At 33.1% G+C, this 25,152-nt stretch overlaps 3 protein-coding genes across 6 annotated transcripts; 1 reads left to right on the top strand and 2 right to left on the bottom strand.

Moving 5' to 3' along the window:
- Window positions 1-2,341: 2,341 nt before the first annotated feature.
- LOC100249005 (ribonucleases P/MRP protein subunit POP1) lies at window positions 2,342-8,331 on the bottom strand. 3 transcript variants are annotated; one of them, XM_019223841.2, is made up of 12 exons: window positions 7,659-8,331; window positions 7,109-7,205; window positions 6,821-6,928; window positions 6,516-6,743; window positions 6,050-6,168; window positions 5,555-5,971; window positions 4,863-4,971; window positions 4,168-4,760; window positions 3,527-3,694; window positions 3,133-3,420; window positions 2,839-3,021; window positions 2,342-2,629 (listed from the first exon to the last, which is right to left on the bottom strand). In XM_019223841.2, exons 1-10 carry the CDS (start codon window positions 8,096-8,098, stop codon window positions 3,222-3,224), a joined length of 2,478 nt encoding a protein of 825 aa, XP_019079386.1. In that variant the 5' UTR covers window positions 8,099-8,331; the 3' UTR covers window positions 2,342-2,629; window positions 2,839-3,021; window positions 3,133-3,221. The 3 variants fall into 3 exon arrangements, with proteins under 3 accessions (XP_019079386.1, XP_010656986.1, XP_010656987.1); XM_010658684.3 differs by having other exon boundaries at window positions 2,342-3,021; XM_010658685.3 differs by having other exon boundaries at window positions 2,342-3,021; window positions 3,093-3,420.
- Window positions 8,332-9,257: 926 nt separating this feature from the next.
- On the top strand, window positions 9,258-15,258 carry LOC100254110 (uncharacterized). 2 transcript variants are annotated; one of them, XM_010658682.3, is made up of 11 exons: window positions 9,258-9,607; window positions 10,069-10,128; window positions 10,696-10,863; window positions 10,990-11,056; window positions 12,173-12,396; window positions 12,509-12,616; window positions 12,770-12,815; window positions 14,265-14,368; window positions 14,536-14,577; window positions 14,680-14,757; window positions 14,847-15,258. In XM_010658682.3, the coding sequence occupies exons 1-11, from the start codon at window positions 9,404-9,406 to the stop codon at window positions 14,901-14,903; spliced, it is 1,158 nt and encodes a 385-aa protein (XP_010656984.1). In that variant the 5' UTR covers window positions 9,258-9,403; the 3' UTR covers window positions 14,904-15,258. The 2 variants fall into 2 exon arrangements, with proteins under 2 accessions (XP_010656984.1, XP_019079284.1); XM_019223739.2 differs by having other exon boundaries at window positions 9,270-9,607; window positions 12,782-12,815.
- A 134-nt stretch (window positions 15,259-15,392) lies between these two features.
- Window positions 15,393-22,092, bottom strand: LOC100259230 (switch 2). The gene is made up of 8 exons (XM_010658681.3): window positions 21,605-22,092; window positions 21,360-21,466; window positions 19,433-20,360; window positions 18,058-18,305; window positions 16,828-16,954; window positions 16,475-16,750; window positions 16,105-16,366; window positions 15,393-15,924 (listed from the first exon to the last, which is right to left on the bottom strand). The coding sequence occupies exons 1-8, from the start codon at window positions 22,046-22,048 to the stop codon at window positions 15,599-15,601; spliced, it is 2,718 nt and encodes a 905-aa protein (XP_010656983.1). The 5' UTR covers window positions 22,049-22,092; the 3' UTR covers window positions 15,393-15,598.
- Between the last annotated feature and the right edge of the window lie 3,060 nt (window positions 22,093-25,152).

Here is a 25,152-nt window from a genome sequence, read left to right on the forward strand (position 1 = left end):
TTTTAAATATTGACAGTATTTCTAGTGAAAGTGTTTTCAGGCATACGAGTTTTTTTATTTTTTGTTAAAATAATTTTTATTTAAAAGATATTATAAGTGATTTTTTAATATTTTAAAATATGTCTCCTAAATTTTACCAAATACTTGATTTTTTTTTTTCAAAAACACAAACAAAAGTGTATTTGGAAAAAAAAAATGAGGTGTTTAGCAAAATTTAGAAAATACTTTTAAAATTTTTAAAAATCATTTAGAGTGTTTTTAACAATAATTTTATAAGGTGTTTCTATCATTTCTATAATATTGATTTTTTTAAAAAACAAAAATACTTAATAAGTGATTTTCTTAAAAAAAGTTTTCAAATAAAATACTTTTATTAAAAATATTTCAAGTAGAAACACCATTAAACGTACTTAAAGTTTGTTTAAAGTAATTTTATTAAACGTTTTCAATCTTTTTAACACTTAATTTTTTTTTTATCTTTGAAATGGTAGAAACTCTTATTGGAATCACTATCAAACACATTTTTAATATTTTTAAAAAAATTATCTATCAAATATTTCATTAAAAAGCATTATAAGTATTTTTTTAACACTATAGTAATTTTTTCGTATTTTCTAAATTTTGTTAAACACTTAATTTCTTTCCTTAAAAATACTTTTTAATTTAAAAACACTTTTTAAAATTACTTTCAAACTCTTCTTGTTTTGATTAAACACTAGGGAAAGTGTTGAGCCTAAACGGAGATTTTTCTACTTACCCCTAGAAACACTCTTCCTTTGTTGACAAACTTCTGTTTGAAAAAATGGACAGAAAATTTCAATCAACATCTTAAGTATCAAACTAGGAGGTGATATCCGGGGAGAGTCCTGGCACAATCCATGGGATTCATTTATGAAAACATCCAACCTAAGTATTTTACCATTTTCTAAAGATTTTTCCTAGCATGTAGTGGATTAGTTGTGAAGTCCATTAATGTGGGTCTAGCTAGTTTTAAGTTTTAAGGTCTAATAACATGGGCTGTTTGGTCAAATAATTAAATATGTTTCTTGTATTTTAAAATAAAAACAACTATAATAGAAAAAATAAATTAAATCTTGTTTGGTTTTTATAATAAAAATATTAAAATTTACACAAGATTTATATTTGAATAACATATTCCTAAAGGCACTAAGAAACGGTAAATCGCTCTATATATAGATTGATAGCTTTGGTTAATATTTGATGTATCATTAATCAAAATTTAAGTTCTCATGGTAAAAAAATTAGGATTTGTTGAATAACTATTTTCTACAATAGTTTTTTGGTTTTTAGAATAAAAAAAATTGGAAAAACAAAAAATAATATGTTTTCATTTCACTTTTTTTAGGGCTATTTTAAAAAATAATTGTACAAAAATGATTAAAAATAAAGCACTTAATATAAAAAGTATTTCTAAAACATATTTAAAAATATTAAAATATAAGTAAAAAAATTTCAGGTTTCTACAAAATATTATAAAATAGTTTTCAAAAATTGTTCTCAAAATTTATTTTTTAAAATTGTTTTAAAAAACAGTTACTAAATCGAGACTTAGGTGGTGTTTGTTTTTTTGGCTTTTTGCTGAAAACCATTTAGTTTTAGAATTTAGGTTGTTTGTTTTTTTACTTTTTCATGACTTATTATAAACTTTTTACTAAATAGAAAAAGCCAAAATATGTGGCTTTTTCTAAATAGAAAAAATAACACAATGGTTTTTTTTACTTTTTAATACTTAATAGAAATAAAATACTACAAAAACAAACAACCTAGTATTTAATACTATTAAGTATTAAGGTTCTATTTAGAATTAAGTAAAAAAACAAACACCACCTTACTTTTTTTTTTTTTTTTAAAGAAATGTAAAATTTTAGCTTGTATATTTTGCAAAGGAGTTCAAGTAGTAATCACGTCAAGAAAGTAACACATGGTAAATAAGATGTAGAATTTCTTTAGAATGAGTAAACAATATGACTAAAAACACTTTTTAGATCCACCACCAAATAAACTAAGAGCCTATTTAATAATAATTTTAAAAAATATTTTTAATACTTGAAAATTTTTATCATTCAAAGTGTTAAAAATGTTACAAATATTTTATAAAATTACTTTCAAACACATTCTAAGAAAAAATTTCTACCATTTCTAATACTTAAAAATTTTATTTTTCAAGTATTAAAAAAATTAAAAACACTTTTTAAAATCATTATCAAACACACTTTAAAAGTGATAATTTTAAGAAATATTTCTAACCTTTATAATACTTGAAAATTTTTATTTTTTAAATATTAAAAATATTAGAAACGTTTCTTATAATCAATCTACAGGCACTCTTAACTCTTCGTATCATTTGATTAATCCAAATATGAGGAAAGCGATCTCCATTCCCCCTTCAAATCGACTAACATACTGAGCTTTATCAGCAGTCCGGAGGGCATGGTAATAATTACAAAACACCATGGTATCGAGTCCATCGACACGTTTAGAGAAAGCATTGATCCAACAACCGAAGGGAGATTCCTCTTTTAATTTCTCAGCAATCAAGCAGACACAGGAATTTGAATGGATGCATTACCATCTAGTTTGGTGAGGCCATATGATGACTGTGAGAGACCTTGGAATTCAAAAAAGTAATGAGGATACTTTGCCCATGAAGAAATTGGGGAGAAGTTTTAGAAATTAAAGACAAGTTCAGATAATGTTGAGGGGAACTTCACGTTCTTTGGAAGGAGATAATGATAAGAGTGATAGTTGGATAGTCAATCTCGGATTCAAAATGAACTGCAGTAACAGTAGGCTTGAAGCTAGAGCATAGAAGTGTACCTTATTTGAGGATGGGGTTGTGAGAACTGGGAGACAAAGTTTGACCTTAAATAATAGAGGGCCTAAATTGAAACTTGACAAGGTAAGGCGATTATCCGATGATCCTTTCTTGGATGATGTTAAGTAACCCTTTCTTGATTGTGATAACCACCTTGCACATAAAATCCGATGTTCTTTTCCCTCCTGTCAAAGAAAAACAATGTCAATGAATGTAACTTCATGGTACTGGGAATTGAAAGCAATATGTATCTCACCAGCCAAGGAGAATCATGAGCTTCCATGATAACAACTTACAGAGAATTTTTTAATTATATGTATTTTTATCCGGCATTCAGATGGATATGTCCAGTGTGCTCTTTTTCCCATGAGGAGCATACAGCAGGTCACATGAACTCCACATCTTCTTCCTGTTGTTCTAGGATAATGGTGGCAAGAGCAAGTCTATATGCTGTAGATCTAAGATTCCTAACCAGGACATATATCTCCTTTCTCCTTTCCTTCATGGGCATCTCATTCCACTGCTCCTCTCTAAGACGAGCAAGTAAGATTGCTTCACAAAGAGCCTCTGCCTTCAGCTTCTTGCTGCACATGGATGGATACCAAACATAAAATAATATGATATGGAATTTACAGATAAAATAAATAGAAGTCAGGCAGCAACGATAGAGCAGAAGACATGCAAACCAACCTTCCTCGTACAAAACCAGTTGTGACAAATCCAATTGGCTGACGATTAGATTCCCTGGTAACAGTGTCCTCTGGTATTTGGAGTTCCCACTTACCAGAAGATTGCTCTTTAAAGTATGATCTCACAGAGGACTGAGGTATTTGAAGTCCTGTCTCGGTACTTCTGGACCTGCATCATTTACATGTCGCATTTCTTAGTCAAGTGCAAACATTGCCAAGTTTGAAAATAGCCTTTGATAAATAGACATGAAATTTTTAGTAGGCCCAATAAAATAAATATAATGAATTAATAAACCTTTTAAAAAAATCAATGTTAGTGTAGATCCAACATACTGAATCTCTAGTTTCAATAAAACTCAGTAGTTCCATAATACAACTCATGCTTTTTCACAAATAGTATAAATTCGCATGCTCCTAGACTCCTAGTATACAAGATTATTGAGCAAAAAAAGGGGAAAAGAAAAAGCAGATATGTGAGGATATAAAGCATTGTTGTCCTGAAACTCAACAGTACATCCCTTTTATATATCGGTTAAAAGATGTAAACTACAACAAGAAAAACTAAGAGAATCACAAAGCATAGATTTACAATTCAAGAAACAAATAATTAACCAGAGAAAGGAAGTTTGGAGAAATAACTACCTGGAAGTCCACATTGATATATCAGAAAGATGCGGGGCACACACAACTGCTCCCTCTTCAAAGGAACCTTCTTTATAAGCATGGAGAAGAACTCTTAGGAAACATAAATTTCGTTCAGAATTAATTGGGCTAGCCCCATTAAGGTTCCGGCTAAGCTTGGCTTCATCTATCATGAGTTCAGAAAAACTCTTCTTATCAGGAAACTTAGGAAATAGAAGCAAATGGTTACCATGGATTTCATTCAAGTAGTAACTCAACATATGGGATGTCCTTGATACAAATCCTTCAAATGAGATATTTTGATTCTTAAGTGATATATCACAACTTCCTTTGTTTGAGTTTGTTAACAAATCACTATTTGCCACATCTCGGGTACATGTTTCCTCACAAGGATGAGTGTCTCCCAGAATAGTGGATTCTTTATCAAAAGCCGACCGGACACTAACCCATGGAGGTGGAATGGGAACTCTTAAAGCTTGCATGGGAGGAGGACGAAGTTTTGCCTTTTCATCAGATGTAGTTGCTTCAGTTGCCTTGAAAGATGAGTATGCATTGGTATCAGGGAAATCTGAAGGAAAATATGGCAATTCAACCTGCAGAAGAGTGAAAATTTAAAAAGAAAATCTTGAGAATGGAAGTCCATAAGAAAATTATGATAACCTTGAACTCGAAATACAGAATTGAGGTGCACATACTTCACATGCAATCCAGTGCTTCTCTCTCAAGCCTATGGCGTGAGCCCCATTGGAGACAAGAGGAATCCAGAAGGCCTTGACCCAACTTAATGGAAGTATAATGGACCACCTGAAAGATAATTAATTAAACATTGTTATCAAGGGCTTTCAAAAAAATTCCAGGAAGTTTATTCCATGTGCCAAGAAAGTGCTCCTCTCAAAATTGTATATACAAAACCGAATATAGACACAACATTAAGGAAACAAAGTCAATCACAATTGGCTCCTTCATGCCAGGCAAGTGATAGCTCAAAACCACCTTAAAATTTTGGCCAAAATTCCCAGTAAATGGTGTTATTATTTTCCATGAATATGCATTTTTAAAAGGTGACAGTTAATGGAAACTTAAAAATATATAAATAAAAATAAATAAAATAAAACAACAACATTCACTGCAATAAAAGAATAGCTACAATGCGCTGAGATGAATTCTTCTACACTTGTTAGATATCACACTGCCCAGTGCACAAGAAGACCAATTGCAAAAAAGAAGATCCAGCATTTGGAGAAAAACATCAGTCATGAATCTTAAGTGACCTTGTGCATAGGGAAAATGAGAACCAAGTATTAGAAGCACGAAATTCAACGACTAATTTGATCCTTGTTAATTACAAGTGGAGAAAAAGATAAAAAATAAATAAAGAACTACTTACCCAATCATGCCCTTTTGATTATTACTTTTTAAAAGAAGAATTGGGCATGATCCATGCTGCGCATCACTAGAAGTATTCAATATCCCAGACTGTGAGTCACTGAGACAGAAGAAAGCCAGACGCTGGTGATGCTTTTCCATGCAAAGAACATTCTCTTCCACTGGAGGACTGAACCCATTCCTAGCATCCCACAAATCCAAGTCCTGATTTCCTTCTAAAGAAGTATTTTCCTTAGCTTCATTCTCTGATGCATCACCAAGCACCCTATTAGATGCCACTTCTGGAACAACTGCAGTCTTTTTCTCAGGCAAATTGCGTGGATCATCAACTGTAAGAGATAGAATTGCACAAGAAGGAATCTGATCTTCATGGTCAAGGCTAGAGCACTTAGTCAGTTGCCAGGATTTCAAAGTTTTACTGCACAACCAAACAACATATTTTGACATGTTCATTACTTTGTTTAAAATGAACAGGTTCTACTTTTGGATAACTCACCAAGTAATAGGATGCAGTATCTTTCGAAGAAGTCCAAATGCCTTTGATCCCATTACTTCCAATTTAGCAAGTTGGCCCTCAAGGGAAAAACAATTAATCAAGATGCCAGTTTCATCCATCTGAAAGATAAAAAGAGATGAGACAAAGTACATAACACGGCATGCATATGATCTCTATTCTGCCTGGTCTTGTCTTCATTGACACATAATGCTTCACAAATTGAAATTTTATTCCAAGGAAATATATAAACCCCAGCATCATATAAGACAAGGATACATATATTTATGAGCTGAGCATCATACATGCACACTAACAGTACAGAGGGATAATATTGATAAGTATTCACTTTTTTGAGCTATCATATAGGAAGAGTTTATTCACAAGCTACTCTTCATAACAAGTAAGCACATTAGAGTCTTCAAAAGGGGAAAAAATAAATCAAAGATAAATAATCTCTACAGTTTACCAGTTTTTGACAAGCAAATTTCAGAGCATCATATCCCTCATTGAAAGCTGAGGCATGCATCCACACCCATAGCTGGCGGAAGGAAGAACAACACTCATATGTCTGTGTGCTGTTAACAGAATCAACATCATGTTCTGCTCCAATACCAATATCCTTTTTCTCTATGGGTCTCCACATATAGGTTACAGGGGCAATTGATTTAGAACCTGGTGCTCCAACATGATGAAGCTGCAAAACAAAATAAGGAGAGTCTATCCATATGATTGTTTCATCATTCTTGAATTGAAGAAGGTGCAATAACCTACCATAGCCCTTCCATAGGCAGCTCCAGAAAGCACAGAACGGGAAATATCCTCAGAGTGAGCTGATGGAGAAGGCACTAATACCATGCTTAGAATTGAAAGTAACGAATCCTGGAAGCATATAACATAATGAACTAAGCTTACTTATGCAAAAAAAAAAAAAAAAAAAACGAAAGCATTGAAATACCATTTCCAAGCATACGGTACTAAAATAAAAATACTGCTGAAGTAACAAATTAAGAGACAAAGCTACAATTGAAATGGCTGCGATTACAAAGAAATTATTTATACCTCTGGACCCTCCAATTGCAGGGCAATGTGGTAGCAAGCATCATGTACAAGAGCTCCATGTCTGAACCACTTTAAGAGAGCCCTTGAACCCCTTCCTCTGCATCATTTTAGATAAAAATTGCCCAAATCAATTCTTTCTCATATACTCAAATAACAAATGGAAGTTGAAATAAAAATATGAAAAGGGTAACCCAAATTGGTTCTTTATCTAAGAGACTTCTCCATGGAAAAGAGCCCCCCAGGTTAATGGATGTTTGCAAAGTAATTCCACTGCAAACCCAAATCTAAACATATTAAGGCTCCATTTCAATCTTCAAGATTTGAGGGAAAATACCCTTTGAATCTCAGAAAGTTTGAGACAAGTACAGGGAACAAAAAGGAGAAAATCAAGAAAAGAAAAAAGGTTTAAACTAAATAAAAATTTTCATATCTTTTATGAACGTATAAAATTATAGATAATTCGAATTTGGAATTTCTTCCCAAATTTGTTCCCTTTTCAATACCAAATGGCCCAAGAAGAATCTCCAATCAAAAACTAAGAATGCATTACCTGCCTTGCAAACCCACAGGTAGGTAGAAACCCCAAAGCTTTGTCATTGTAAAGCGCTTTGCATGCCAAACATGGGTTCTCAGCCTCTTGGTACCATCCCCAGAAGTAGAGTAACCATGTTCGATGTTTCTTCTCAGTTCAACTCGCCGACGAATGCGACGAGGAACTTTCTTCTCATCTTTCTCCAAAGCCACAACATTGCCTTTATCAACCACCCTTATTTTCTCCCTCTTTCTGAATCTCTTGTTTGCATCTCTGTTATCATGCCCAGTGGTCCTTCTTCTCTTGTTTCTCTGAGACCGGAAATTGTTGTTCAGCCGATTTGCCACAATTGAGTGAAGAGCCTCAAGTTCAGAAGCTCGGGATTCTGCAAATTTCTCAACATTGAGACTTCGTGGAGGTGGGGCTATCGATGATCGTTTGAAACCATCAGTAGCCATTACTAGGAATAACACCCTAATAGAGATCAGGAATGGCGGCGGCAATATGGCCGGAAAGGTGAGTGGTGCCGTGTTTGTTGAATGGAGATGCGTTTGTGTAGACGGACCTGAGTGAAGGCGGCGGTGATTAGGATGACGGCTGAGCAGCACCGGCTAGTGTTCTAGAACCCTGGATTTTTGGCGGCAGCCCTGGCCAGAACGGAAACCATTCTTTAGTTTATTGCAAGTTATCTACCAAACCGGAATCAAGAGAGAATTGTTACTTGGATTAATCTAAATTACTTGGATTAATTTAGATTAATAATTAATAGTAATTTACGATAATTTTTTTTTGACAAATAAGTACATAAAAATTTATATAATATTATTTTTAAGTTCAAACTCTTATTTATATAGAAGTCAAAATATATCTTTTAAAATAATAAAAATCTATATTGTTTGTACACAATGAATAATGTTATTTTCCGTGAGCTTTTTCCGAGTGAACAATAAGTGTACCTATAAGCGTGTTTAGATGATTTTTTTTTATCATATTTTCTAAAGCTTAACTTAATATCTAGAAGTTTCATATTTGAATTTGATATATGGTGACATTTTATTATGATAAAATTGCAATGTATAGTATGTCTGGTTAATGCTTTAAATGGGTCCATAATTGGCCTTACTAATAATGATTTATCAGTTTAAAATCAAATGTTTATATTTATAATAGCTCATATCGTAACAATTCAAAATATTTATTAGTTACACAATAAACATAGATGCTGTTTGGGTAATTTTTTATTCGTCACTTTGATGGAAAATAGACTTATATCGGGATTAATCCGATCCCACATATATATTAAAAATTTATTATATTATTACTTCAATAAATATCAACTTTTAAAAATATTAAAAATTGTTACTTTATTTTACCATTAAATTAATAATCTTAATAAATAATATAAAATTATGTGAATAATATATAGAGACCGAAAAAAATCCAAACACGTGATAGTGGACTTATAGTCAAATATTTATTATATATTTTTTCTACAAATATTCATGATTTTTACAATTATAAAAATATATAAAAGCCGCATTTGTCAGTCCCATTTTGGTAAATTTGCACTGAAATCACAGTTTGAAAATGCGGTTTCAGTATGATAAAAATTAAAGGAAACTCTAAGGGGCTGTTTGGATTTCGATACTAAACAGTGTCGTCTTGTCTCGGTTTGACCTTTTCGAGAAGAGAAGAAAACCCTAAACCCTCGCAATTTAGCACCAGAACAACGTAATCTCCATTCGCTCCCTGCAATTGGTACAATGCAAGAGCCAGTGAAAGGCACAGTAACGCCTCTGGCCTCACTGTTTCCGCCGGAGGAAGCTCAAAAGGCCTCGAAGCGTGTGCAGGATGCGCTCGCCGACCGGCAATCGGAGCTCGATCGTCTCCAGGGATTCATTGCCGACAACACCGCCCTCGTCAACCTAGTCCAACGCCTCCCCGACGAACTCCACCATGACATCATGGCACGTTCATAATCTATTTGATTGCTGGGAAACCGTCTGAAAAGGAAGAAAATGAAATGGAAATTTTGATTTGGGGCATGCAAAAACAGAAGTCTTCACTCCATTGTGTGGCGAATCGGTGATAAGTTTTCCAAATTTATTTTTTGGGGGAAAAGAAGTAAAAAAAGCGTAAGACTGGACATTCTAATTTCTCATTAGAGGGTTAATTCTCCGTTTGGTTTCTAAGAAAATACAGAAAATTAAAAGAAAGTGAAACTGAAAATCTCATTTTTTTACGGAAGGAAAAAACCCACCACAACCAAACCAAACAGTTGTGTTGACCTCAGTGGAGTGGAGGTTTTGTCTGAAATATATTCGCAACACCATGCCTTGTTCGAATTCAAATGAAAATGTTTTTTTACTTTCATGTCGAGTCGATTGATTGAATTTAATTTATGTATGTCTTCAAATGGTTGTTTCAGGTTCCGTTTGGGAAAGCTGCATTCTTTCCTGGCCGTTTGGTTCACACCAATGAGTTCCTGGTAATTCACCCTTTTCAATCACCTTGTTTTAAACTTGCCCCCAAACTGCAACAAGCTATTTCCTGCATTTTTGAAACTTATTGAAATTGAATTTTCCCAATGTGATTTATTACTTATAAAAAAAATAAGAAATAAAAAAATTCCCAATGTGTTTTATATAGTATTTTTTGGGGGCCTTTGTGTAATCAAGGAAAATACTGTGGTTAACAACATCATCCTATGAACTCTCTTCAAAATCGACATGAACCCAATGCTTTTCTGGCCAACACTTGTTGGTTCACACTCCTTTCCCTTGTTGGGAAGATAATGTGTAATGAAATTATGGTATACCTTTGTGTGCCTTTTTGTTAGGCGCTATTAATATATTGTATGTTTGCCTATCAAAAAATGTGTAATGAAATTATGTCTCATATTTGCAATATATGCGTGTTTTATATATGTTTATCTGCTTATTGTTTTAACTATTTGTTGTGATGTAAATTTATTCTATAATACATGATATAGAAAAATAAGAAAATGATTGATGATACGTTACTGTGAGTCCGTAGTTGACAACTATGCTTGCAGGTTCTTCTAGGGGAAGGTTACTATGCTGAGAGAACATCTAAACAAACTGTAGAGATCCTAGACAGAAGAGGGAAAGCTTTGGAATCACAAGTTGATTCCTTGAAGGCCATGATGAAGGATTTAAAAGCTGAAGTTTCATTTTTTGATGCTACAGCTGCTGAAGCAGTGGTAAGTTTTTGGATTTTGTCATTTCGTTTATTAGTAACATATTATTATAACTTTGACATGTCCATTTTATGTCTCAACATACTTAGGCCTTCATCTACTGATGCTTCCCTTTGATGCTTACAACAGGAAGGACTTGTGGAGATCAGGGAAGATTATGTTGAGGAAAGTTCTTCAGAGAGGGTGATTGAAAGAGGTGGGTTCCTGCCCCTTCTTGTCTAACACTAGCTTGATAAAATTTCTGATTGCTGCTTAGTTACTTACATGGAGAATTTGATATTGATACTAGTGATGGCTTTGTTGGTGTCTACTTCATCATTTATGCTTGTTATACTGCATGAATGAGTTATGTTGTTGATTATGATGTATTAATAATATCTTGAAGTTTGAGCATTCTATTATCAAACTGCTAGCTTGAGGTTTCCATTCTCTAGAAGCTATCATTGCTAAAGACAAATGATCCTGTTAGATGCTTGATGAAATTGAAGGTAGTGTTAGCTTCCGAATATACTGTCTTGGACTGATGTTTTCTACCTTTAGTGTGAACTGAATATAAACAAACTTACGAGTACCTCATTTGCCAATTCTTTCTTTGATAGGTTTTTTTTTTTCTTTTTTTTTTTTTCCTTTTTGTCCCTGTTGGGAACTCAAACTGCAACCTTACATCCTGATCCCGCCTCCTTGTCACTTGAGGTAGGTACATCAAGGGCTACTTCATTTCCCAGTTATGCTGGAATGAGGGGTTTTTTTTCTCTATTAAACATGGTCATCTACTAAATATAGTCATGTGAATACATTCCATCAATGCTTTAAAATTTTCATTGTTGAACAGGATGTCTATAATCTATCACTTTTTAAGCCAGATGATAAATGAAAAAAGAAATAACTGTGCTGTGTCTAGGATGATCTATTTTGATGAATGATGGTATGATTCTGGGCCCTTCAGTTTGCTAGGAATATTGTGTCAAAAATATGTGATGAGTGTTGGATCTCTGTTTGTTATCGATCAGAAGTGCCTGTTTTAGTTGGAGTATAATTTCATGTTTCCTCTAATTTGTTAAAATATGAGATGAATACTTTGTCAAAGTTAGAATCCTTAAAAAGACATTGAATTGGTTGGAGATGAAGAAGTTAGGCTGATTAAGTTCTCAATGCACATAGATTCATTATGATAGGATGAAAAATTAGAATCCTTGCTTCTTTTCTTTTGTTAAAGAAAAATTTTCTATTGTCATCTGAAAGCATATATTCTGAAGTTCCAATTTTTTTGGAGTAGGGATATCAACGATTCTTATTCTGTATAAACTTTCAGGTCCTCCAAAACCAGATTCTCCAAGGTTTTCTGGAGAAGACAGCATGAAAGTTGCTGCTGAAGATGAAGAATATGCCCGCATGATGTTGAGGTTCGATGAACTTGAGAAAGAAGAACTTGCTGCTGGAAGTGGAGATGAGCATGATGAAGATGAGCACAATGAAGCTGATGTTGATCACTCCCTGAGTCAGCTTTCTGGTGATCATGTTCTTGGAAGTTTAGAGGTAGTGTTCTTGAGTTGGCTTTTCACTAGAGATATGAATGCATGGCTACCATTGCATTGTATTTGTCTCGAATGATTGCTTAGTTCCAAACTTTCAATCATTGATCAAATAGGAGCGCCAAGTAAGGAAGCCATTGCATCATTCAAAGGATGAATATGCAACCACTGAAGAGTTACTGAGTAAGCAACACTTTGAAGAAGATTTTGCTAATCAGTTAAAGGCAAGAGATTTCATTTTTATCTTCTCTCATTTGTTATATTGTACTTTGTTTGATGTTAATTGGTTATAGATAAGTAGCATGCTTGATGAGTTTGGCATTAACCTTTCTTTTCTTTTTTTCTTTTTTCCATTTTTTCTCTCTTTAAAATTGAAGTCCAAAATACAGCTTGAAGGTTTGAAGGAGCAATCTGTACCTAAAGGTTAGTTTCTTACCACCTTTGTTAAAATGAATTTCATGTTAAGTTGTTGCTTTTGTGCATGCACCATATTATTAAATTGAATTTGCTTTCACACTCTTGTAAGTTTATCTGCTGAAGGTCTGATGTTGAGGGGCAACTTGCTCTAAATCTTATGTAGTTTGCCTCTGTTTTAGGTCTGGTTTCTTGCTATTAGAATGTGAACAGATCTTAAACAACAGGGAAAATATCTTAAACTGTTTTTAAAAGATAAATAGATCCACTATGAAACTCCCAAAAAATGAAAAGGGAGGAAAGGGGAGCCACCATAAGAAGCATCCATAGGAAGAGAGACCTACTTACTCATCTAAAATGTTGAAAAAAGAAAGATGCTGCTGCATGTGAGATAAGTTTGTCCCCTCCCTGATGGAAAACATGACACTATAAGAACAGGCAACAGTTGTGTTTATTTAGAATATTGATTGTACTCGAATGACTACTGTGGTGGGCTTTTCTAGTAGTTTGATTGGTAACAGATTAGATAGTCAATATTAGTAATACCCAGTAAAAAGTTGGATTTAGCAAGACTGCAGCAACTTACTATTCACACTAAGGTAGGGATAGAGGTGTTTGGTAGGTGTCTTTTGTGGACTGCTGTTGGTACATTCGAAAGGGGAGGGATAGAGAGAGAAAAACCTTTAAGTGGTTGAGCTCCTGATTGCAGAGTTGACCTATCCATTGATGCAGAAACTTATCCTTTGGGGGTTCCTTGGAGGGGAATGGGATTGGGATTGGGATTGGGATCCTATTTACTGAAGTCCCAGACTGCCTTAGATCTTGTTTGAGATAGCTTCTTGCTTTTGGCTTTAGCAAAAGTTAAAGCTGAAGCCACAGCCATAATTTGAAAAGGGCAAATGGAAATTTAACTAAACATGAAACATCTTCCAATATAAGCTTAAAAAAAGCTTCTAAAAAGAGTAACATTGTCCTAGCTTTCATATTACACTCTTTTTGTTCAAACCAAAAGCTTTTTGTTACAAAAATTTTTCAAACAAATCCACAAGCTCTTATTTAGCTTAAAAGAACTTTTAACTTCTTAGAAGCCAATCTAAATAAGGTGTTAGATTATGATTTGCTTGCTTGATGTACATTAACCTGTGCCTTCTTTCTTTGCTCTGAAATCCAATAATTTTTTATAAGAAACAAAATAATAGATCACAAAGAAACTTTTCATAAAAGATTGAATAACAATTTACCTTGAAACTAGTTAACTGTATAAATTTAGCTTTAGATGTGTGAAAATAAATGGATTGTTTTTTTCCTTATTTTTCCCTGCATCTTGTCTGCTTTAGTTTTTGTCTATAGCTTTGCTCTTTATTTTGTTCTTCTCCCATTTCTTATGGTAGTGTTTTCTTTTCATGGAAAAAGCACTCTTCAACTTGCCTTTATGGCTAAACTGAGTTTTGTTATCAGATTCAGATGATGTTTCACATGGCAAAAGTTTTGCAAATAGGGCGACTCAGTCCAGTTCTCATGGGAAGGACAACATTCAAGCTCTGCCTACATCAAAAGCTGAGGTATTATTGGCTAGCTTCTACACTGGCCATGGCATTTGTTCTGCTTCCTTTTGTGGTGCTGTGTATGAAACAATTTTATCCTTTTTGGCCTAAGCAGCATTAAAGTAGCAATATGAGCACCTTGATGAACCTCTTTTTATTTTATGAATTCTTTTGTGTTGTTTCAGACTTCCGTCCAGTCTTCTAAGCCAGCCACAGATAGTCTCAAGGCATGTTTTGTCGAAACTGTTGACCATGTTTTGTCAAATGGGTGAGAACTTAGTTAACGATAATGCAAACTTTTAAGCGTTTTTCATCATTATCTTGTGCAGGCATTTACGGGCTCTATTGTAGAGCACACTCGCAATATACAAATGAATCCAAGGGAACAAGCTGCATCTTCATCTCAGGTAGATTAGCTGATCTAACATCTGTGAAAATGGTACTGTGGTTCTTAGTTTGCATGCTCAAAATTCTAACTAGGATTTTGCCTTGGCAGTCTTCTGGGTCTCAACCTACGAAACCAGTTTCTAGATTCAAGATGCAGAGAAGATAGCCATCGACACCAATCACATGTAAACAATCAAATGTGAAATAGAAAATCCAACATGTCTCTTCTTGTGCGAGCACTCCTAGGACTCTATTTGGCTCCTTCCCCAGTCTTCTTGCCGGTGGAATGAAGCATTGAGGAGTTGAAACACTAGTTCTTTTGGAGAGTAGAGGTGATGTGGGAGATTGTAAACAAAGAGAGGTAGTTAAGTCTGGGCCATCTTTTCTTATGATAAAATTGAAATTGTATTTTTGATATGAAAAATTAGTGGAGAAAAGATCTGTACATTCATTTTTTGATATGCTTCTGTCATGAAAGTTTATTGAAAAAAAAGAAAAAAGAATGTAAGGCTTTGTGGAGAGATCTATTGAGAGTGGCTGCTCTACAGTCCATTTTGCAGCAATTTCGAACTGGTTTATTCAACACAACACTCCTGACTTGTTTTCTTGGTTAAATAAGCTTAAGGATGGGATTAATTTGCAGTTAAACTAAACATTTGCCAGAAAATGCTTCCATATTGAGCTTATGTGCATTCCTGAAACGTGGGTTCGTTTACAAGCTAAAGCTCCATTTGAGAAAAAATGATTAAAGATTAACCCTAAACTAAAGGTCTGTACATTTATTTTTCACATGATACAATATTATACACTGAAGGTCTATAACCATTTTATTTACAAATTCAAGGGAATCAGGACTCCTACTCATCCATTAGGTATTTTCTTCTTTCTCTTCTTGTAATCTTGAAGCACTTTCTCACGCTCTGAAGGAGCTGCCGCTAGCAGCCACTTGCTGAATTCAACCTCTTTCATGCCCATGAACTGAGCCAGGAGGCTAAATTCTCTCTTTTTCCAGTCCTTGGCTGAAGAAGCATTCTCTTTTCTAGATACTCCATTTGGTCTTCTTTTCTCTGCAACAGGGATATGCGATTGCCTCTGGCCATCATGCTGAGCAACAGACGCTTCTTCCTTCCCTTGAATTGTGGGACCAAAATTGACGATATCTTCGTTTCGGTGGGCATACACAATACCTGAACAAAAATTTCAGTTAATTTCAGTATGGGATATTTTAAGTTCTGTGTTTCTCAATTCATTTCTTGCTATATACTTGAGAAGCCCCACACCCTACTAGCCCTTCTCTACAGATAAATAGCATATATCGCAGTATGGCAATTGAAGATGAGAAAGCACCCTTGAAAAAAAGAACATACCCAAGTCTTCGAGCGTTGTATCACTCTTAAAATATTTAGGCTTTCTGCTTTCAGGCGCTGAGGAAACTGTTTCAATAGCTTCTTTTGATTGCACGAAGTAGCTTCCAAGTTCACTTAAATCCATTTTTGTACTACGATTGTGCCCATGATCTTGTCTTTGATTTTCATGTAACTCTATGATCTCACTGGTAAAAAGCTTATCAGATAGATCACGAAATAAGTTGCAGATCCCAAAAAGTTCGCCTTGAAATTCCTTGCAGTCCTGAACAGAAGCTTCTAAATTAAAAAAGAAAGAAAGAAAGCTGATGTTCTGAACACAAATGTAAGAATCAAGAGGAATAATAGAGACCAAAAAAATCAATTTCCACACCTGGACACCCTCAAAATATCGTTTTTCCATTTTTCCAGAAATTGCAATATTTGACAGCTGCTGTTTGTACACTTGACGGGAATAAACAAGTTCCTCAAGAGAACCAGCTGCAAGAAGGCGGAACACCACAACATGACGCTTTTGCCCATAACGAAATGACCTGTCCTGGGCCTGTAAATCTTGAGCAGGATTCCAGTTTGGATCAAATATTACTACGCGGTTTGCACTGACAAGATTCAGTCCAAGCCCACCAGCTCGGGTTGATATAAGAAACACCTGAAACAAGAAATTAGGCCCAACAGAAAATTGAATCATAAGTTTCTTCCTAATCAATTTCTGATATGAATATTTACTTGCTTGCTTGGACTTGAGTTGAAGTCATCAACAAGAGATTGACGCAAGTTGGTTGGAGTGGAACCATCAAGTCTTGAGAAGCAATAACCTTTGCGTATAAGAAACTTCTCCAGAATGTCCAACATCCTGTTGAAAACATCTCAACTTCAGGAGTTAATAAAGTGACCGGGGGGTGGTTTGGTGGAGAACAAAGGAAAAAGTAAAAACTCAAAGCAAAAGAGAATATCCACAGAAAAAAAATTTAGTAGCACTGGTACATAATTCTGAGTTTCATTCTTTAAAGACCAAGAAGCACGTGAGTTGCAGAAGAAGTTTTCGTTGCTGGCCCTTTCCTGAAATTATGCTCGCAAAAGCCAGCTCTTTAGCATAAAACAACTCTCTCTTCCTCCTCTTCTCTCTCATTTTTGTGGTGATTGGCACAAGAAAAACTTTCTTCTTGCTGATGATTTTTAGAACTTTCTCAGCACTGTAAGCCTTTTTTTCTTCTTTGACAAGCAAACAAATATTTCAGCTATATCCACAGATTCCACCTTCAGGTTTTTCAAGTTTCCAAGCATTTGTAATCACAAAGAATCCAACTCACTACTCCAAAACTCTCTTATCTTCAAAATTCAGTTCAAAATTTAATTTCTAGAATTAGGGGGCTGGGAATCAAATCATTTTATGGGTTTTTGGGCATCATTTTCAGGTTTGAATGGTGTAATAAGAAGTTGATTCATAGCTTCTAAGAGGGATTTCAAATATTTCTCTCAAATAGATTAAATGAAATAGCATTTGGAAAATCCAGGTCTTATTTATTACTCAACAGAAAAAGCATGGGATAATCATCTTAGCAATCTTCCTCTACAGGATGAAAATGCATACTGAATGCTAACTACAATGATAAATATGGCAATCAAAGTGATTAGTTAAAATCGAGTATGAAAATGCATGTTCTCATAAATCTAGGATACCAAGAAGAATTGGAGATACAAAGTTCACACTTCAACACAGGAAGTCCAACAACTACCTGAGAAGGAGAGGGGCTCATGTGATAATTTGTTTCTGAAATCAATTTAGAATGGACCATTGTCATGTAAAGTTTTTTTTTTTTTGTGACGATTCCTATAATTTGACCATAGCAAAGAATGAAAACATACTCAGTTATTTAGTGAAATAATAATTAGAAACTAGACAAAAATGTAAAACAGGCACTTAAAGGTACTGCTAAGTGAATTGATGGTCATCACCTGACGGAGTAACTGAACAGAAGAATTTTGTCACCATGTGAAACCCAAGACAACATTAACTTTTCCAATGCTCGCATCTTGCCACAGTGTTTAACATCACTTAGGCCCATAAAACTCTCACTCTGAGTGTTTCCCCCCACCAAATCAATGTCAGTACCAAACACAGCAGATGCAAATTCAGCATCTTTTCTTTGTTTATCAGGGTCATCCCTGGGGTTAGGTTTAATCAGCTCCAAGTGATTGCTTATCTGTAAGAAAATTTCAAAAATTTAGAGCTAAAAAAGAGCAACAACAATAATATGATTGTAACAAGCTTGGAAGGCAATTGATTGTCACTAGTGAGAGTGAGACAACCAGCCAGCACAGACTGCAAAGACAATCTCAACCAATTTAAAGTAGCTCTATACCAAAATAAGCAATTTTGGCTTGTCTTCCTAATTTAATACTGCCTACCCCCTTTTTATGAATAGGGAGCATCGAATCAGAAACCTTATTAAACTAAAAGAAAAAAATTACAATTCACTGCTCTGTTGTATTCTCAACATTTGACTTTATAAGCATTCAAGGCTTCAAAAACAATACCTTAAAGCTTGCTAAAGCAACATTAAGACAGTCTTGAAACTAAAGTCACTTGAGGCTCATGCCTAACTGCAAGGTAAGAAACAAAGACTTCGTGTGTTGAAGTTCATCACAGGTTTGAAATTTATGTCTCAGAATACTCTTTTACACAGTAGGATACTCTAAAGCTTCTTCTAATTTTTCTCTCTTTTGCTTCACTTAACACCACTAGTGTTACTTAACACATATAGAGATTGTAGAACTTCTTCAGTCTTTGATATACATTTCAGCTATTGACCACCTTTATGGAATGAAGAGATATTAGGTAGCCAAAAATTAAAGGATAATTATTGATATCATGCAAAAAAAAAAAAAACAAAGCAGAGCAATAAATCATATTTCAGATGAATTTACTTCCAAAAATGAGATCCCATGTGGCTTTATAGATTTAAAATTCTCAAACTCTTATAACAATAAACTATTTTCCAAATATGGAACGGTTCAGAAATCTGTTCCTTGTTCCTACTTTTATTTTATTTTATTTCATTTATTTATTTTTTGTTTTGATCCAGTTTTTTATTTGACTTTTAAGTTAAAAAAAATCTATGATATTTATATTTTACACCTTAAGGCTTATGACTAACTTGTGGCTTAGTCAAGTTGAGTTCTTCATTCTTTTTACAAATGAAAAACAACAGAAAATATAATAATCAAATTTTGTTTCTTCTCTTGTTTTAATGTTTCCTCAAGAACCAAACAGAGAGAAATGAAACAAAAAGAGAACAAAATGAATGACAATTTTCAGTGGCTCAATAACCTGCAGGAGCTTGACAAGACAAGGAAGAACAAGGCAAAAGGGACATGAATCACAACCATCAGGATTGTCCCTGTGAAGGTATGACCAGATGACTCCATTTGGTACAGTCCTTTTACAACATTCAACTTGAGTAAGAGGGCTACCACAGCTGCATGGGAGATCCTTATTTATGAGGCACTGGATATCTGGTAACTGTAACATCCTTGTATAAACCCGTTTTTGCAACTCACTCATCGCACAAAATACAACATTATCTTCCTTTCCCATCATAAGATGGCCAATAGTCTCTTCTTTTGTCCTTCTTAGAAGATATTTATGTAGAACTGCCACTAAGTGTTGTTTTCGCTCATCAGCAACCCGGACAAATCTTTCAGGAGCAGTTGACCTCTGGCCATGCTTGAGGGGTTCATCATAAAACTCCCGGAAATGTTCCCGTGTTCCCAAACAACCTGGTGCCACCCAGTCAAAGAGATTGAACAATTCCATAATTTTGTTCTGCATTATGGTTCCTGTCAGACCAATTCGTTTACAAGTTTTAATTTCTAAACAAGCAGTGTAAAGTTTTGATTTTTCATTTTTCAGTCGATGGGCCTCATCAATGACCACTATCTCCCACGGAACCTCTGACAAGATGCTGCCATGAATTCGGTATGTGTCAAAACTGGTAATAAGTATCTCCACTCCATGTGCTTCTAGTTTGTCGAGAATGAGATCACGATTTGCACCATGGTAAACAGAGACACTAAAAGTTGCCCACTTAGAGAATTCGCTTTCCCAATTGTGAATAACAGAAGTTGGGCAAACAATTAACACGGGACCCTTCTTTCCCATCTGATTTCCCTTAAGTATCGTGGAGTCACCACATTCTCCATCTTTTCCAAACATAGCAGCCAAGAATGCAATTGTTTGAATGGTCTTCCCCAGTCCCCTTTTGAAGTTTAAAAAAATCAAGCATGAATTCCTTGTTAGGCCACAGAATTAGAAAGAAAAGAAAGAGGAAGCAAAAAAGAAACTGTATCCTTCAGCAACTCAAAAAATGTAATAGTAATACAACACAAAAAGTAAACTGACAAATCACTGATTCTGGTCCATTTCTATGCTGAGACTGCATCAAGATTATTTTTTAACAATGCAAACAGAAGATGTGCCCAAATATTCCACACCTCATATTAACGAGACACTGAAAGATTAGGTCCAATGGTGATTGACATGATTGTAAGAATGCATTTCTAGTTAGCACATGTAATGACATAAGAGATCGGGGATATTGCTCATTCTGGATCATGTAGCAACAAGCCTTCATAATCTATTCCACGAGAATTCATTCTTTTGACAAGTCTCACAGACAGATGAGTGTCCAATTGAGTCACCATATATATATATATATATATATATGTGTGTGTGTGTGTGTGTGTGTGTGTGTGTGTGTGTGCTCCTTTATTAACTCTCACAAGGTGCCTAATCTGGATTACAAAACAAGAACCATGCGAATTGCCTCAGCAGAAAAAACAAGCAAATATCAGCTGTTCTATCCGCACAAGCATTTCCTTCATAATGTACATGTTGAAGCTAAAAGCTTGTAGGTTCAGGTTCAATTAAATAATAGCTTCATCATGCAGGGATACCCAAAAGGAAAAAAAGGACAGAAAACCCTCCATTATGATATTAACAGAAAAATAAAACTAGGATCAAATAAAATCAAAAGTTAGAAATTAAAGCTTTGAGCCCATAAATGGACTGTCAAGATTCTGAAATCTAGAAGGCTGTAGATAGTTCCTAATTCAACCACCAGAAAATGAATAACTAACACATAATCACAAACACATGATTAACACACCAACATTGTCCACAGATAAGAATAATAAAGAAGCAAAGGAAAGAAAACAGACAAAACTCAAAAGAAGGATCAAACAACCAATATACTCACATGTCATCTCCAAGAACACCTCCATGGTTGTGCTTGTACAAATTGTACAAGAACTTCACTCCTTCTCTTTGATGTTCAAGAAGCCTATGGTTAATAGATGCTGGAACCTACATAAAGAAAACATTTTTATCAATCAATTCTTTAAAGTTTCATAAATTTCCCTAAATAAACTATACAAATTTGAGTTTGATATGGAAGAAAACGGGGTCGTTACGGAGAACAGAGAAAGAGGTAGAGAGATTCACCTGTATCACCGGAACTTCATCGTCCGAAGACAAGACCAACGGTACAAAAGGACCCGTGAGGTCAAATTGAAGAAAACCCAACTGGGGTTTCTCAAACCCTTCTTGTGCTTCTACTTCTTCTTCTTCTTCATGGTCTAGTGACTGTTTTTGTTGGTTCCGCGGTTGAATTTGGGGTAAAGAGAAGGGGTCTTGGAGACGTTGAAGCTGCTTAGAGAGGGATGATTTGGGCGGTTTTCTAGGGTTTATGGGATCGATTTCACGTGAAATTGAGGAGTTTGTGTAAGAGATGAGCGTGGAGGATGATGGGTTTGTGCACTGCCTGAGGGTCTCCTTCAATGTGTTCAATGACATGGAGATTGACGTGGTTTCGCAACCGTTTGAGATGTTTTTGCTTTTAAAATTTGGTGTAGAATTGTTTTGAAAAAGTGTTTTCCTTGTTTTCATAAATGAGTAACCGCATAGGGTTTGATTAAATTGGGACAATTGTGTTTTGGGCTTCCTTGGTAAAGGATGAGGAGGATATAAAATATGAAAAAACTAATATACCTAAAAATTTATTATTTTTAAAAAATTAAATTTTTTAAAAATATATCACTTAAAAAAAATAAATTTGATATAGTTTTAATTATTTTTTATATACATAATTTTAAAAAATTTATACTTTCCAAGATGTTTGCTTTTTAAATAATAATAATAATAATTTATTTTTATTTTTTTTGAAAAATTATGTATTTTTTTCCAAAACACTAAATTATATTGAGGTTTACAAAATAAATAAAATTTAAATTAATGTTTTTTTTTTTTATAATCAACAAAAGTCATTTTTAAAAAATAAAAAATTCATATAATATTTTTAAATGTTCATACTTTTTCTGGGTTTTGAATTTAAACTGTGAACTTATATGTACGAATAATTAAAATTTTGACACAGGTCTAAAACATAACTATCCCGATTAAATAACCTGTAGGGCCTGGGAAATAGGTGAACAAGGGCCATACAGTGCCACGTGGCGTGATAATAGACCAGCTCTGAGCTCCGTTTGATCCACTTCCCAACCCATGCCCATTTTAAACAAATTCTTTATTAAAATTATAATGAAATCACACCTACTTTCCTCTTGAATCATCTACCACTCGTATTACATCAAATTAATACTATGTTGTTGATTTTTAGAAAATTTGAGGGGTAAAAAAATTACAACAAAAAATAAATAAAAAATTAATAAATTATTTTTTCTAATTAATAAATAAATAAATAAATTAATAAAAAAACATATCCATTTAGGGAATGATATGCCAATGAATGAATAATAAAGTTAAAAAGTAATATGTCGAGATGGTATAATTTTTCATCTTTAAAAAGTGATAATTATTTTACTTAATAAACAATTATTTAGATAAATATTATTTCCTTAACTTCTTAAAAAAACAAACAAATATCCATTGTTTTGAATTAAAAATATAAAAATTATTTAAATAAATAATAGGTTTTTTTGAGCAATTATAATTATAAGATAGTTAGTCATTTTTAATGTAAATCAATAATGTGATTGAGAGATCTATCGGTGTTAGGATAAAAGTTAAAACGTAACATGTGGCTTAAGAGTTAGAACATAAATTACTTAGGTGAAAACCAGGGTTCTAAAAGTAATTAGATGTAACATCTAATAATATGATATTGAAATGATATCTTAGGACATGCATATCCAATGAGATACATAATTTTTATCAAATGAGACATGATATCTTATATATGATATATTTACCTAATAAGATATGATATCCTTATTTAATGAGATACGATATCTTTTTTTTTTTCATATCATGTCAATCAAACATAATCCGAGTTTAAATCTTAAAACTTTAATCTTATAGGGCATTTGCTTTAGATTTGAGTCTATAATGTATATCATACTCTATAATATATATTCATAAATTATATATATTTAAATTTTTTTATTTTGATTTTGGTAAGTTAGAGTCTATCAAAACACTTAGAATTTATTTTTTTGAGTAATTTGTGCCTAAATTTTCAACTTGTTGAATGCGTCTACATTTGTTTTTGAATTGATAAACTTTTAATTTTGGTTATTTTGATAGTATTTTAATTTATTTTTCAAGCAAAATGTCTAACACGGGTATTAGACTCTTTAATTTTGTGAATTTGATGCTATCACTTTCAAAATTACATAATATGACTATATATCAAATATCAAAATTACAATTTGATTATAGGCTAAACCTATAAAATTTGAATTATACCACCAATCAAACTAATGCACATATATATCTTCATATTACATTATTTGTACTTTGATATAATTTATTTATACTTTTATATCTTAATCATATTTATTTGTATTTTTATTTAATTCTAAATTTCATTATAAACATTCAACAATCCGGGTTTGGAGTTTCATAGGGCATGAGGTGAGATTTGAATGAATTATGATCCAATTTGAGTTAAAAGGTTGACATGGATTAAAGGTTTGAATAACTCGTTGAAATCCGAACAACATATTATTTAATTATCTTATTAAAATATAAAAATATAAAAATCATAAAGAAAGAATTTTATTATTCTTTAATTTTAATTATATCATAGTAATGATTTTATCATTTTTATTTAATTGTTAAAAGGAACAAGGATCATCGAATTAACGTCTAAATCCAATGTTTAAAACCGAAATAAAGGATGTATCGGATGTAAATTCATATTTAGTAAAAGAATTTTAGAAATAAATATATGACTGCACCATGAGGCAGATATTGCTTCCTAATCCATCTTCCATGCTGACTAATATTGAAACACAACATTCCACGTAGATTAATCACCATCCATATCTCCTTTTTGGAAAAATTATTTTTTTAAGATTATTCTTTTGGCATATTGCAAGTAGCTAACCACATCAAACGGTCCCTAAAACACAAACCCACATGGAAATATATGGACGTTAAGTCCCAAATGTCTTCTAAACAAGCTAGTCTGCTAATTAAAAAGTTGCCACTTATGAAAATATTCAAAATATGCCAAATAATTAATGCCATAAATTTTCACCAAATTGACTAATTTATTACATAATTTTCAATGATAGGATGACAATGCGGGTTTTTTCGGGTACCTCCCGTCCCATCATTTGAAATTTAAGCAAATCGGTTTGGGACGTGTTTGAGACTTTTTTTAAAACCCAACAATAATTTAATTTTTATTTTATTTTTAATAATAATATAATAATAATAATAATAATAATAACAATAATAAAATATTTTTCAATAAAATAAGGTATAAAAAATTATAATATTTTAATTAGTTATATAATATATATATTTTTAATGTAATTAAAAAAATTTAAAATAATTTTTTAAAATTTTTTAAAAAGTTAAATGGTATAAAACAAAAATAGGAAATTCATATACCTACCTCACCTTGTTTAATTTTTTTTAGTGGATAATGTTCAATAAACAAGGTGGAGGCGACTAATCCCGAATTATCATTCATTAATATATATATATATATATATATAGATATATCTATATATTTATATATG

Source organism: Vitis vinifera, chromosome 12, assembly GCF_030704535.1.
Source record: "Vitis vinifera cultivar Pinot Noir 40024 chromosome 12, ASM3070453v1".
NCBI classification, from domain to species: Eukaryota; Viridiplantae; Streptophyta; class Magnoliopsida; order Vitales; family Vitaceae; genus Vitis; species Vitis vinifera.

Coding starts and splice junctions, on each gene's coding strand:
- LOC100259230 (XM_010658681.3), bottom strand. CDS start 22,048: ATGAAAACAAGGAAAACACTTTTTCAAAACAATTCTACACCAAATTTT. Junction 18,306..19,432: donor GTCTTGTCAAGCTCCTGCAG/GTTATTGAGCCA, acceptor ATTTTCTTACAG/ATAAGCAATCACTTGGAGCT. Junction 16,367..16,474: donor GATATTTTGAGGGTGTCCAG/GTGTGGAAATTG, acceptor GCTTCTGTTCAG/GACTGCAAGGAATTTCAAGG.
- LOC100254110 (XM_010658682.3), top strand. CDS start 9,404: ATGCAAGAGCCAGTGAAAGGCACAGTAACGCCTCTGGCCTCACTGTTT. Junction 10,129..10,695: donor TTCACACCAATGAGTTCCTG/GTAATTCACCCT, acceptor CTATGCTTGCAG/GTTCTTCTAGGGGAAGGTTA. Junction 14,758..14,846: donor AAGCTGCATCTTCATCTCAG/GTAGATTAGCTG, acceptor TTGCCTTGGCAG/TCTTCTGGGTCTCAACCTAC.
- LOC100249005 (XM_019223841.2), bottom strand. CDS start 8,098: ATGGCTACTGATGGTTTCAAACGATCATCGATAGCCCCACCTCCACGA. Junction 6,744..6,820: donor CTGCCTATGGAAGGGCTATG/GTAGGTTATTGC, acceptor TTTGTTTTGCAG/CTTCATCATGTTGGAGCACC. Junction 3,421..3,526: donor ACTGGTTTTGTACGAGGAAG/GTTGGTTTGCAT, acceptor ATCCATGTGCAG/CAAGAAGCTGAAGGCAGAGG.